The following is a 13,326-nucleotide window of genomic DNA, read 5'->3' as shown; positions in this document are numbered from 1 at the left end:
TATTGTAATAATATTAATAACTTTTCATAAAAGGAATTCTTGCAATTGCACTGGCATTCAACGAAAGCTTGTTGTCACTTTAACTAGATAAAAGTCATATCAAAAACCAATTGTCTAGATTTTTCACTAGGATATATATAATGATCTTTTATGTTCCATTACAAACATTAAACAAGAGAAGGCAAATCATCTAACTTTTTTTTCTTCAAATAACTTTTAGCGATTAACCCATTACCACCTTTTGGGAAAAATCCTCCGGGAACTTGTTCTTTTCCACTTCCATACACAATACGAAGTATTTCTTTTGGTGTTCGACCAAATGCAAGTGAATTTGTATTGCCAGCTAAAACATTTCCAGTTAGCACCCCTCTACCAAGTAGGTACGTAGGGACAACAAGCCCTTCATCTTTTAGGCCAGCTCGCCCTAATTTGTTGCGTAGCTTTGAGATTTTATGAGTAAATTCTGCTACTGTAATACCATATGGTACCACTATTAGTGTTGCTCGTTCGTAAAGAAGAGTTCTAATAACTGCATCTTGACCTGATTCTACTCCCAAAAGACCGGCTACAAGCTGATAACAATTTAACATATTTATAAAACTTGTGTTATAAAACTATTTGGTTGATAAATAACATGTAACACATTTTAAAAGAATGTACAGTTACATATGACATAGATAGAGGATGTCTACCGTCTAATATTGCTAGTTTAAGATCTTATAGTATATGTGTTTTGGTATCTCTAAGCTTTTTTGGGTGTTTTTTTATGTAATAAAATAAAAAATGTTTATTGAACTAAATAATTTGTGTTTGATGAGTTGTATTCATTCTTATTTATTTGAAATACTTATAATTTATTTGAAAGTGCTTTTCATACCATGGAAACTAGTTTACACTTTTACCTTCAATTTTAACCCTAAAAAATATAAAAAATATAGGTATCTTTTTAGTCATTTTACATGTAAAATAACAATTTTTTAAATATTAAAAACATTTTATCAACTTATTAAATTCTAGTACTTTATATGTTAATTCAAATATTTTTTTACAACTTTGTTTTTTTTTTGGAACGGTAAATAATTATTTTTTCTTCTCTGACAAGGATTGAACCCATGACCACCTATTTAGTTAAAAAAAAAGAGAAATTAAATATCCTCCTATGTTTATTCCTACAAATCCTCCTACCAAATTAAATAATGACATTTGTCATTTTAGTATACTTAAATATCTTTAAATTAGCATTAAATGTGACACATGTCCTCATTTAATTGAGTAGGAAGATTTGTAGGAACAAATAGTAGGAGGATATTTAATTTCTCTAAAAAAAAAAACATGACAGAGTTTTGATAGAAAAAATAAAAACATGAGTTTTTATTTAACTATCTCAAACACCCCCATAATATATGATATATCCATATGGTATCTTAAAAGACATAATATAAATATATGAGACATTAAATAATACACCTTTCTTGAAGTATTGCTTTTTAGTATTGGATTTGCTCCAACATAACCAGTGAGACCAACGTAAGGAATGATGTATGAGGCAAGCACATAATTGAGATCATTGGCATAAGGATTGAAAGGTGGGAATAAGTGTCTTCCAAATGCTTTGTTTATTACTTTTGCAAATGATTTTACACTTAAATCCAACAGTGGTCTTGAAAATCCAGGTACTGTGCTTTTAATGGCCCTGTATATGTGTACAAATATTTTAGAAACAAAAAGTTTAAATTAAAAAATTGAAAATATCACAAATATTATAGTAAAAAAATCTATCAATTTTTACAATTATCATCTTGCTGATTTTGCTACGATAATTATCCAATATCACAAATATTTGGTGTTGAAATGGTTCCTCTCATCCCAAAGAGTTAAAGTCAGAGACAATAATATAATTTATATGTAGATTAGAGAGTGTGTGAGAAGACCTTATGTGACCAACTTCTTGATATGCGAATTGCATGATTATATTTCTAACCAGAGGACTAAGATTAGCAATCCTTGCACCGATGGGTCGTGGTCCACCACCTGCAAGACCCGGTTGGATATGATCCAAACCCCTACCCATAGATCCATGTAAGAAGAACTCAGCCTCCAAATATTCCAAATTTAAAGAAAACTCTAAAAGTTCTCTATCTGTTCTAGGCAACATGGATTTTGCATTTTGGGTTACCGGAGCAAGGAGGAGGAGGAGAAGGAATACACTAGTTATCATTTGGCCAATTGTGGCTGAGGGTGGTGGTGCCATGAATTAATGATCGATTTTGTTTTTTATTATTGATCTTTCTTAAATTTAGCAATCATGTTTTCATGACTTTTTTTTTTCAAGGTGTTGAAGTAATTTGTTAGACGTGATGCCATAAAATATGGACATGCAATTCAACACTCGATGGAAGCCTTGGAGGATTTGGTGTTGTTTTTACAATATAAATAGTCGAAATTAATCAAATATATAAGTTTGAATAGCTTTTTACTTGAGGCAGAATATTTATTTGACATAATTTTGTAGAATTTTATAGGATTCATGAAAATGAAGAACGGAGATAAATTTAAAAAATAAAAATAAAAAAATAGCTCATTATATAAACTTGTTAACGATTTTAGTAAATAAAGTACAAGTACCAAAATATCCTTTGGACTTACATGTGCACCATTTGTCCATAAATGTTTATTCGTATAGAATTTTTTTTTTCTTTTTTTGTTGCACGAGCATTGATTTGTTGGAAAAGAAAAACAAAATAGGTAAGCATGCAAAGTTAATGATACAATCAAAGTAGGTGGCTTCTATAATCATCCAGGGCGTCCCCCAACATGCGTGGTGTGAAGAAGCTTTCAGTATCATCGCAGGCAATTGGGGAACTGTGGTTATCCTTGAAGAATGTGCCACAGATTCGCCTAACCTGGCTTTTGGTCGGGTTGGTATTCTAACGACGCATCCTGGTCTCATTAGCACCTCAATTGCAATCCTTGTGGACGGAGTAAATTACGTCATCAATGTTACGGAAGATTTGTTTGAGTCCCTTAAGCTCAGCCCAGTTCTTGCATCCAATGACTATTCCCCGAATATGGCTTGGTGGAATGACGGTAACGGAGACCCTCTTATGCATTCCGATGATGGTGAATATTCAATGTCGGAGCTATCTCCGACGGAATCGGTCAGAAGCTTCCGATCGGAAGCTAGAGAGACGCATGTCAGTAACACCTCTCCAATCCCTGTGAAGTCGCCTCGTGTTCCCAATGCGGCAAAATCCTGGGGTGAAAACGAATTGCCGTCACGAAACCAAATAAGTCAAAAGTTAAACCAGGCTCATCCTCATTTGGATCAATCTAGGCGTTGGGCTAATTCTTCCCCAAGTAAAGAGCGGGCCAATACGGGGCCTAATAAAGTCCTAGATCTAAACTGTGCTCCATCTCACTCTAACTCCCCAAGTAAACCAATGAAGTCTGGTGAGGAAAACAGGTCGCCCCAAATGCCCCCACAATCAGATCCCCAGAACGAATCCCTCGCTTCCTTTTCCGCCCCTCTCGCACCTCCCTCGCCCCGGATGGATGGCTCTCAGGCTAGGTCTTCGGCGTTTCAGCAATCCTTCCCCAAGTCTCAGACCCATCCGGCTGCCTCGCAGTCCACATCTATGGAAGTTGCTAAGACAATAGATATTGGGGAAAAAGTGGGATTCCAGATTAGAGGCAGGGAAGAACAGCTGAGGCAATTGATCAAGGCTCGTGGTGTGATTATCGTGGATCAATGAATATCTTTTCAAATAATATCCGTGGAATTGGGTGTGAGGTTAAAAGGGAATGGATAAAAAATTCACGTATTCAACATCATTCGGTCTTTGTCGGGTTGTAGGAAACGAAGTCGTATGAGGTTAAAGGAGGTCTCGATAAGTTTATTTGGGGTCCTGGGATTTTTCAAAGTGAAGTAGTCGATCCTATGGGTCTCTCTGGTGGAATCGTTTCCCTTTGGGATCCTTCTATATTTTGTGCAGTGGAATCAATTAAAGGAGTTGGCTTCCTATGTATAAAAGGGGTGTGGCTTAAATCCAAGAAGACTGTCTGTTTTGTAAATGTCTATGCTCCCCAGGATCTTAATGAAAAAAAGTTACTGTGGAACAAGCTCTTTGATCTTATTAATTCGGATTCAAATGTTTGTTGGATTGTCTTTGGAGACTTCAATGCTGTCCGTTTTCCTGAAGAGAGGTTGGGTTCTATTTTCTGCCCACAATGTGCTTATTACTTCAATAAGTTTATTTTTTTAGCTGGGTTGTTGGAAATAAAAATGGGTGGGCGCCGTTTTACATATATGAACTCTAAGGGGGATAAACACAGCAAGCTTGATAGGTATCTTGTTTCTCCAAATGTAGTCGACTCCTGGCCGCATCTAAATGTCACCACCCTACCTCGTGTCCATTCAGATCACTGTGCAATAATCTTATCCTCAAATCAGCTTGATTTTGGTCCATATCCTTTCCGGTTCTTTAACTCGTGGCTAAAAGACCCAAATCTGGAGATGATTATAAAGAATGTATGCAAGGTTGGTTAATTGGATCATATTCAACAAACTCCACAGAAACAAAAACTAAAATTCAACAAAGTAACCTTCAATCATAACGAAAAACAAAAAACATATAGTGTCGAAAAGTACATATAGCCTTAACTTGAAATATCAACCAAATCTTAACAAAGTTTAAATTTGGCGGTCGGAATTAGCTTTGTCGAAACTGAATTGTTGAATGTCACCCTTTTGGGTTTGCAATGTTGAACCAAAGGAGAAGTTTTAGAAAACACAAGTTTAGAGAAATATGTAATAGTAATGCCTTGAACATAGTAAATTCCATTACTCTTCCTCAAATCAGTTTTAATCACAACTCGAGAACCTTTTGTGATCTTTAAAACACTATCTCCACCTGGAAATTGTATGTAACGCCCCGATCCTCAGGTATTTCTTTATTATGAATTTCTGGATTAAGCTCTACTTGACGAGTTGGTCAACCTACTCGTCGAGTAGCAGCGGGGTCAGAATGCGTGTTTAGTGACCTACTCGGCGAGTCCACTATTGGGACTCGGCGAGTAGGAGCTGGCAGATGAAACCCTAAATCCCAGGGTTTGCGCCCTATTTAAAGGAGCCCCAGCCTCCTTTGGGTTTCCTTACAGTCTTTGAGAGCCCTTATAAACCCTAATTCGTGTGTGTGTGCCTTGGAGTGGTTTTGAAGTTTGGAAGAGAGGATTTTGGAGGAAGGGAGTTAAGAGTGCAAAGGAAATTGAAGCAAGAAAGGAGGGGGAAACGGGTTTTACCTCAGCTAGCATCTTTTGAAGGTATCAAAGTGCCATTCTTACTTCCTTTTCTATCCTCTTGTTGAGTTCTAGGGCTTTTTATGGATTTTCAAGTTGGGATGTTGAGCTATAGGCTAGATCTGAAGTTGTAACTTCAGATCTAGACCCTCCTTGGGTGCTAGAGTCATAAAGTTGCTGTATTGGTTGTAGATGAAGTCCCTCTTCGACTAGAAGCTCCATTAAGAACTTAAAATAGACTTTTAGAGCCCTTATAGCCATGCATGTACGTAAAGTTTGCAACTTTACATGATAAGTATGCCCTAGAAGCTTGGATCTGTGATTTGGAGCCGCTGCATGGCTCAAAACAAATTTGTATGGAAAGAGGACTGAATGGACTCGGCGAGTCGCAAGGGTGACTCGGTGAGTCCCATGAAGATGGTCATTGAGCTCGGCGAGTTGGATGAACAACTCGGCGAGTCCGATGAAGATCGCCATAAAACTCGACGAGTTGAAGAACAACTCGGCGAGTCGGATGACTTTTCCCTTGGATAGACTTGCGTGTGTACCCGTCGAGTTGCAGGAGGGAAACTCGACGGGTGGCCCTTAAGGATCGATCGGGATTCGAAGGAACTCGATGAGTCACTCCGGTGGCTCGGCGAGTTGGAATGTGCTCCATGAACTCGGCGAGTGGCCGAGTGCACTCGGCGAGTAGAGGTCAACATGGGCTGTTGACCTTGACTGAGGACTCTGACCTTGATCAGGAAGTTCTAAGAGGTTATGGGGTGTCATAAGGGTAAGAACTTATGAGTATATTGTGCTATGGTTATAGGTGGTGGAGCCGGTGTCAAGTGATCCGATAGTTGGAGTTTGCATTTCTATCGACATCCGCGAGGTGAGTTATGCTCACTATATCTATAGGGTCTACGACACCAAGGCCGGCCCTTTATGAATTACATCCTGGGTTAGGATGGTTGCTTTGTTATTGCCATATTAGATTTCATCCTAATTTAGGATGGGTGTTATGTTATTGCTTTGCTGGAATTTATACTGTTAGGATGGTTGTTATACTAGAGATCAGTAGTTATGGTATACTGCATAAGATTCTGATCTATAGGATCGGAATCAGGATAGATAGTATGTTATGCTTTTATGATCCGTGAGGATTGGTTGGTTAGTGACCTGTTAGGTCGATACTCTAGCTATGAGTGAACTCCGTGATTGATGGTTAATGAGATAGATATGTTTGCTATGTGTACATGCCAGTATATGATAGTATGCGTACATGGGTAGTTGCTTGTTGGTTGGGTTGAGGTGGTCCTGCTTTGTGCAGAAGGCCAACACACCCTCTGAGCGGTCCGGGGAGACTGTAGGCCCACACGGCGGACCAGTCATGCCGAAGGCTCAGGATAGATTCAAATAGACTATAAGCCCAGTAGGGTGGACCAGTCCGACCGATAGCCCAGTGTGTATGTTGTTTGATTGATCGTTATGGCTATGGTTCTGCCAGTGTGGTATTGGTATTTTGGCAGTAGCTCACTAAGCCCTCGGGCTTACAGTTTTCAGTTTATTGTTTCAGGTACTTCAGGAGAGCAAGGGAAGGCGAAGGTGTGACCGTACCGTTCCTCATCCTCATGATCTATTTTGGGACACTCTGATGATAAATGAATTGGAAATGTTTTGTAAAAACAATTACTATTTGACTCTTTTGTTAGTATTAAAAGTTTAAATTTGGCGTAAATTTTATGGGTGTTACATTGTAACCCTTATCGTCAAAGACGCTTAAGGATTTGAGATTTATCTTCATCGTAGGAATATATAGAACAATGTTTAAATTTCAAATCATGTCATAGAACATCATGAAATAGATAGTGCTAACACCTTCAATTTTGCATTGGGAACCATCAAAACCACAAACTGACGCGACATTGTGAATTGATTCAAACATTGCAAACCAATATTTGTGAGAGCATATGGGATAAGTACAATCTAAATCAAGAACCAATTCTCATTGACACCTTTGGAAACAACAATAAGAACTGCTCCTTTGGAATCATCGTTACGAGCATAGTTTGTAGAATCATCATTAACCACTGATTTGTTTGAAGCAATCATCTTTTATTTATTCACCATCATATAACATTCAGAAATCTTGTGATTATTTTGTTTCAAGATCATCAAGACGACAAGACTTATCTTTACCTCGTGATTTGGATAGAATAATTTTACCCTGAAAATCTCTTTCATTAGAATGGCCCCGAACATATAACGTTTCACCTTGCAAATTACTTGACTCGACATTAGAAACCATTTATTTTATATTTTCCTTGGCGTACAATAAACTTCATCCAAAGTAAGAGAATCATGAATATAAAGAATGGTATCATGTATATGTAAGAAAGTATAAACTCAAGATTTTCCCAACATCAACATTTCATTCACTATGAAACAGTTGGTTTACATCAAACAAATACAAAGGAAAATCTCACTACAATCACACTCATCTCTCAGATACACATTAGATCTAACAAAATAAACTGGTTCTTGTGGTATAAACCCTAATCTAGAGAGAACCAAGAGAAAGAGACGAACTGTGAAGAAAAATGAAGAAAAATATCTATCGTATGTGCTGCAACCACTCATCCTTCACTATATATACTCGGATCAATATTAACTCACGGACTATCCATGAACCCAAACCGGGTTTAACAACCCGCGTGCTTTCTTACCCTGTACACTGAACATATACAAATACCAAACACAAATACATACCAAATATACAATAACAACTATATACTTAATGATAAATGATAAGTTTGTATATATATATAATATCTTTCAACACCCCCTCTCAAACTTATCATTTAGCAACATTATGAATTGAAAACAAATTTAAAAGACCTAATCTTTTTGATAAAAACTCATGTTGAAAACCAGTTAAAGATTTTGTCAAAATATCTGCATTTTGATTTGAAGAATCAATTTTCACTAATTTTAAAATACCATTTTCAATCTTTTCTCTAATAAAATGAACATCTATCTCAAAGTGTTTTGTTTTTTCATGAAAAACAGGATTCAATGCTAATTTAATAGCAGATTCATTATCACAAAAAAGTTTAACAGGAGTTAAATTTGAATAACCTAAATCACTTAAAATTTTCAAAATCCACAACACTTCACAAGTAACAGTACCTAAAGCACGATACTCAGACTCTGTTGAAGACCTAGATACTGTACTTTGTTTCTTACTTTTCCATGAAACAAGTGAACCACCCAAATATACTAAATATCCAGACACTGACCTTCTTGTTGTCAAGCATTTTGCCCAATCAACATCAACATAACCAACAACATCTAAATTATCATTTTTAGAAACAACAACACCTTTTCCTGGAGAATCTTTTAAATATCTCAATAACCTAAAAGCAACATTTAGATGTGATTTTCTTGGCTTATGCATAAACTGACTCAACAGTTGAACAACATAACTAATATCTGGTCTTGTTACTGTTAGATAAATCAACTTCCCTATTAATTTTTGAAATTCAGTAATATTACTTATTAAATCTGAATCATCATCACTGTACCTGTTAAAAACAAAATTAACTTCCAAAGGAGTTTTAACAGGTTTGCAACCTAACATTCCAAATTCATGTAAAAGCTCCAAACAATATTTTCTTTGATTTAAACAAATACCATTGTTAGTGGGTAATACTTCTATTCCCAAAAAATATTTCAACAAACCTAAATCTTTTATTCTAAATTTAGATTTAAGAAACATTTTAACATTCTCAATTTCTACATTGCTATTCCCTGTCAAAATTATATCATCCACATATACCAGCAAAACAACCACTGTGTTATCCTTTTTCCTAACAAATAACGAATAATCACATAAACTTTGAACAAAACCAAAATCAGATAAAGAAGAGCACAATTTCTCATTCCACTTTTGTGGAGCTTGTTTTAATCCATACAGTGACTTAATAAGTTTACAAACTCTAATATCGTTTTTTGTGTGATACCCTTCAGGAAGAGTCATGTAAACATCTTCAACTAAGTTACCATATAAAAATGCATTATTAACATCAAGTTGGAAAAGAGGCCAAGAATTATTTACAGCAACACATATAACAATTCTTACCGTAACAATCTTAGCAACAGGTGAAAAAGTCTCTTCATAATCTATTCCTTCCCTTTGGTTATATCCTTTAGCAACAAGTCTAGCTTTATATCTCTCAACCTCACCATTTGATTTATATTTAATTTTATATATCCAACGACAACCAATAGGTTTTCTATTTTTCGGAAGATCTACTATATCCCAAGTATGATTCCTATATAATGCTTCCATTTCCTCATTCATAGCTTTGATCCAATTAGGATCAGAAGAGGCTTCAGAATATGTTTTTGGCTCAAAAGTCTTATTCAAGTTTGACACAAAACACTTACTTTCATTAGTTAAACAAGAGTAATTTATAGATTTTTCCAAGCCATATTTATGAGAACTTTCAACAACAAAGTCATCAAATCTTGCTGGTAAACGAATATTTCTACCAGATCTAGTGATACCTAACAAGTGATCATCAGAAGGATTGTTTTGTCCTAAAATACCATCATCAGCCAATGTAGATGAACTGGGAACATCCTCATCAACCTGAGGCACACGTGCCTCGTCACTCTGGTTGCTGACCCCACTAACTGGGTTCTCATCCAGATCATGAACTGCTCCAGCACCATCAGATTGATGGGTTACTCCCAAATCATCTAAACTACAGTTTTCATGTAGAGAACTAGATAACATAGGCTCATCATAGGAAAATGGGTCACTTGGGTTATTCAGAAAATTAGACTTATCAACATTTGAAAAATTAAGCTTGAATGGAAACACTGACTCATAAAATTTCACATCCCTGGAAACAAAAACAAAATTTGTGTCAAGACTTAAAACTTTATATCCTTTTTGTTCCAAAGAATAACCAAGTAAAACACATTTATCTGCACGTTCAGAAAACTTATCCAAATTATTTAATTTTGTTGCAAAGCAGAGACACCCAAAAACACGAAGTTTTTCAAAACTGGGAATAGATTTATAAACAAGTTCATAAGGTGAGGCTCCATTCAACACAGAAGTTGGAGTTCTATTAATCAAAAAAACTGAAGTTAAAACCGCATCACCCCAGTAACATATAGGCAACCCTGACTGAAACAATAAAGACCTAGCAACATTCAGGATATGTCTATGCTTCCTCTCAACCACCCCATTTTGCTGAGGTGTGTAAACACATGATGTCTGATGAATAACACCTTTATTTTCAAGAAATGTTTTCATGTTATGATTTAAAAACTCAGAACCATTATCAGTCCTAACCTTTTTAATTTCAATACCAAACTGATTATGCAAAATATTAAAGAAAGCATTAACACATGAAAAAACTTCACTTTTAGATTTTAGCAAATAAATCCAAGTTGCCCTAGTGAAATCATCCACTATAGTAAGAAAAAACTTAAACCCTTCTGAAGTGATCACTCTATAAGGTCCCTAAACATCCAGATGAATAAGTTCACCTAAGCAAGAAGTTACATGTTGACTAGTTGGAAAGGAATTCCTTGTCTGTTTTGCTTTGTGACAAATATCACAAGGTGGCAAGGTATCATTCCCAAAATTAAGTTGAGACTTTAAAGAGTTTAAAGCTTGGTCAGAAGGATGACCAAGTCTATTATGCCATGTCAATTTAGAAATATAACACACAGCAACATTAGAACAAAAAAGATTACCTGAAGGTACACTATCAACATAATAGAGACCTCCAGATTCACTACCACTCCCCACCATCTCCTTTGAGTGTAAATCCTGAATTTTACAACTATGTTCATTAAACACAACCTCACATTTATTATCTTTACACACTTTATGAACAGACAAAAGATTTACATTAAACTCAGGAACTGCAAACACATCAAACATAGTTAAAGAATTTGAAATATTTAAGTTTCCAATTTTTTCAATTTTAGCACTGGTCCCATTTGGATGACTAACAAGAAGGTTAAGCTTAGACACATCTACTGTATCATACAAACGTGATTCTGATGCTATCATATGTTGATTGGCACCAGAATCAACAATCCATTTATTACTGTTAAAAGTTGAATTACAAACATTAAACAAGCAAGTACCTGCCATATTAGCATTGACAGATGCCTCCTCATTACTGTGTTTTTCACCAATTAGACCAAGAACCTTAGCATACTGGTATTTAGTAAGTTGATAAAACATAGACTCTTCTGATGCAGATGAACCAGTCCCAACAACAGAAGAATTTATATTGAAGTTTTTACCTTGACTATTCTGAATAGACTCACTTCTAGGTTTAAAATCTTTAGGATATCCAATCAATTTATAGCATTTTTCAACAGTGTGTCCTTTAATGCCACAATTTTTACACTGAACAATCTGTCCCTTATTTTTATTACCAGAAAACTTATTATTAAATTTACTATTGAAAGCACTTGTCTGATTTTTAGGAACAGATTGAGAATCACTAGAAAGAGATCCATTCTTTTGAAGAGACTCTTCACGAGAAATTATAGAAAAAGCAGTTTTGACACTAGGAAGTGGATCCATGAGTAGAATATGACTCTTAACTTGATTATATGATTCATCAAGACCAGTAAGGAATTACATGAGCTTTATCAGCTTAGAATGATCATTTAGTTTAACTGCAGCCTCACAAGTACATTCTGTAAGACTGATTAAACCATCAAATTCTTTCCATAAAGCATCCAGTTTATTAAAAAAATCAGACACAGTCATACCACTTTGTTTTAAAGAATTTATTCTTTGATGAATATTAAAAATTACAGACCCATCTGCTTTATTATAGGTTTCAAACAAATTTTCCCAAATTTCTTGTGCATTATCAGAATACACATGACTAGCATAAATTGAATCACTGATAGAAGATAATAACCAGGAACACACTACTGCATTAGCCCTTTCCCACTTAGTCTCTTTAGTTTTCTCAACCGAATTCTTTTTAAATGTACCATCAACAAACCCTAGTTTGTTTCTAGCCTTAAGGGCCCTAGTCATGGAACTTCTCCAAATACGAAAGTTTTCATTTCCAGTTAGTTTAACAGTAACAATAGTTGTAGTAGCATTATCAGATGGATGAACATAGAGAGGATCATCAAAATTAACTACATCATCCTTCCCACTCCCTTCAGGAGGATCATTAGGACCAGCCATAAAACAAACAGATAAGAACGAGCAATGAAAACACTAACAATCAGTCACTGTATGACGTCCAGATGGTCACCACGTATGTTGGGGCCCAAGACAATCAATACAGATCAGCCTGATATACAAGAAAAAGAAAGAAAAACTGCACAGAAATTTAACTGATACACTCAAAACATACAGATCTCCCAAATTTATTCTACTAAAGAGTTGAGAAAGGAACAAGGAAACGCTCACAGCGATCAGAAGGAGATTTACAGTTCAAAGTGACCGCTCACCTCCCTTAGGGTTGTTCTCTGTCAGAGTTATTTCAGATGAGTGTCCGTTCCCTGACAGAGTTACTTTGACCCTAAACACTGGGATTGAGTGAGCAGACCAGATGATGAGAAGTTTTTCTTGAAGTATAAACCACAGATCCGGAAGGATCGAACGACAACCACCAAATCTGCAAAGTAAAACTTACAATCGCAGTAACTTGATTCTAATAAGAGAGAAAAAAATATCGAGAGTTTCCAAGAGCCAATCGATTAACGAATGATCAAGAAACAATCGATTTCAAGTATTAAAGAAGGAACAACACCAAAATAGAAGAGGAATAGACTAACCTGTATGAATCTTCTGCAAATCAACAAGAACTTCAAATATCGTCACACAGAGTAGCTCTGATACCATGTAAGAAAGTATAAACTCAAGATTTTCCCAACATCAACATTTCATTCACTATGAAACAGTTGGTTTACATCAAACAAATACAAAGGAAAATCTCACTACAATCACACTCATCTCTCAGATACACATTAGATCTAACAAAA

The 13,326-nt window shown here is 35.7% G+C and overlaps 3 protein-coding genes across 3 annotated transcripts; 1 reads left to right on the top strand and 2 right to left on the bottom strand.

The window, feature by feature from the left end:
- Positions 1-153: 153 nt before the first annotated feature.
- LOC145068562 (desiccation-related protein PCC13-62-like) lies at positions 154-2,307 on the bottom strand. The gene is made up of 3 exons (XM_079015544.1): positions 1,932-2,307; positions 1,468-1,693; positions 154-572 (listed from the first exon to the last, which is right to left on the bottom strand). The coding sequence occupies exons 1-3, from the start codon at positions 2,249-2,251 to the stop codon at positions 168-170; spliced, it is 951 nt and encodes a 316-aa protein (XP_078871670.1). The 5' UTR covers positions 2,252-2,307; the 3' UTR covers positions 154-167.
- A 1,630-nt stretch (positions 2,308-3,937) lies between these two features.
- LOC145054727 (uncharacterized) lies at positions 3,938-4,546 on the top strand. Its single transcript, XM_079002985.1, has one exon. The coding sequence runs from the start codon at positions 3,938-3,940 to the stop codon at positions 4,544-4,546; it is 609 nt and encodes a 202-aa protein (XP_078859111.1).
- A 7,407-nt stretch (positions 4,547-11,953) lies between these two features.
- LOC145054712 (uncharacterized) lies at positions 11,954-12,523 on the bottom strand. The gene has a single exon (XM_079002974.1). The coding sequence runs from the start codon at positions 12,521-12,523 to the stop codon at positions 11,954-11,956; it is 570 nt and encodes a 189-aa protein (XP_078859100.1).
- Between the last annotated feature and the right edge of the window lie 803 nt (positions 12,524-13,326).

The sequence above is a fragment of the Lactuca serriola genome, chromosome 1 (genome assembly GCF_051521515.1).
Source record: "Lactuca serriola cultivar US96UC23 chromosome 1, Lser_US96UC23_V15, whole genome shotgun sequence".
Taxonomy (NCBI): domain Eukaryota; kingdom Viridiplantae; phylum Streptophyta; class Magnoliopsida; order Asterales; family Asteraceae; genus Lactuca; species Lactuca serriola.
Note: the sequence above shows the minus strand (reverse complement) of the source record. Positions and strands in the feature narration are given on the sequence as shown.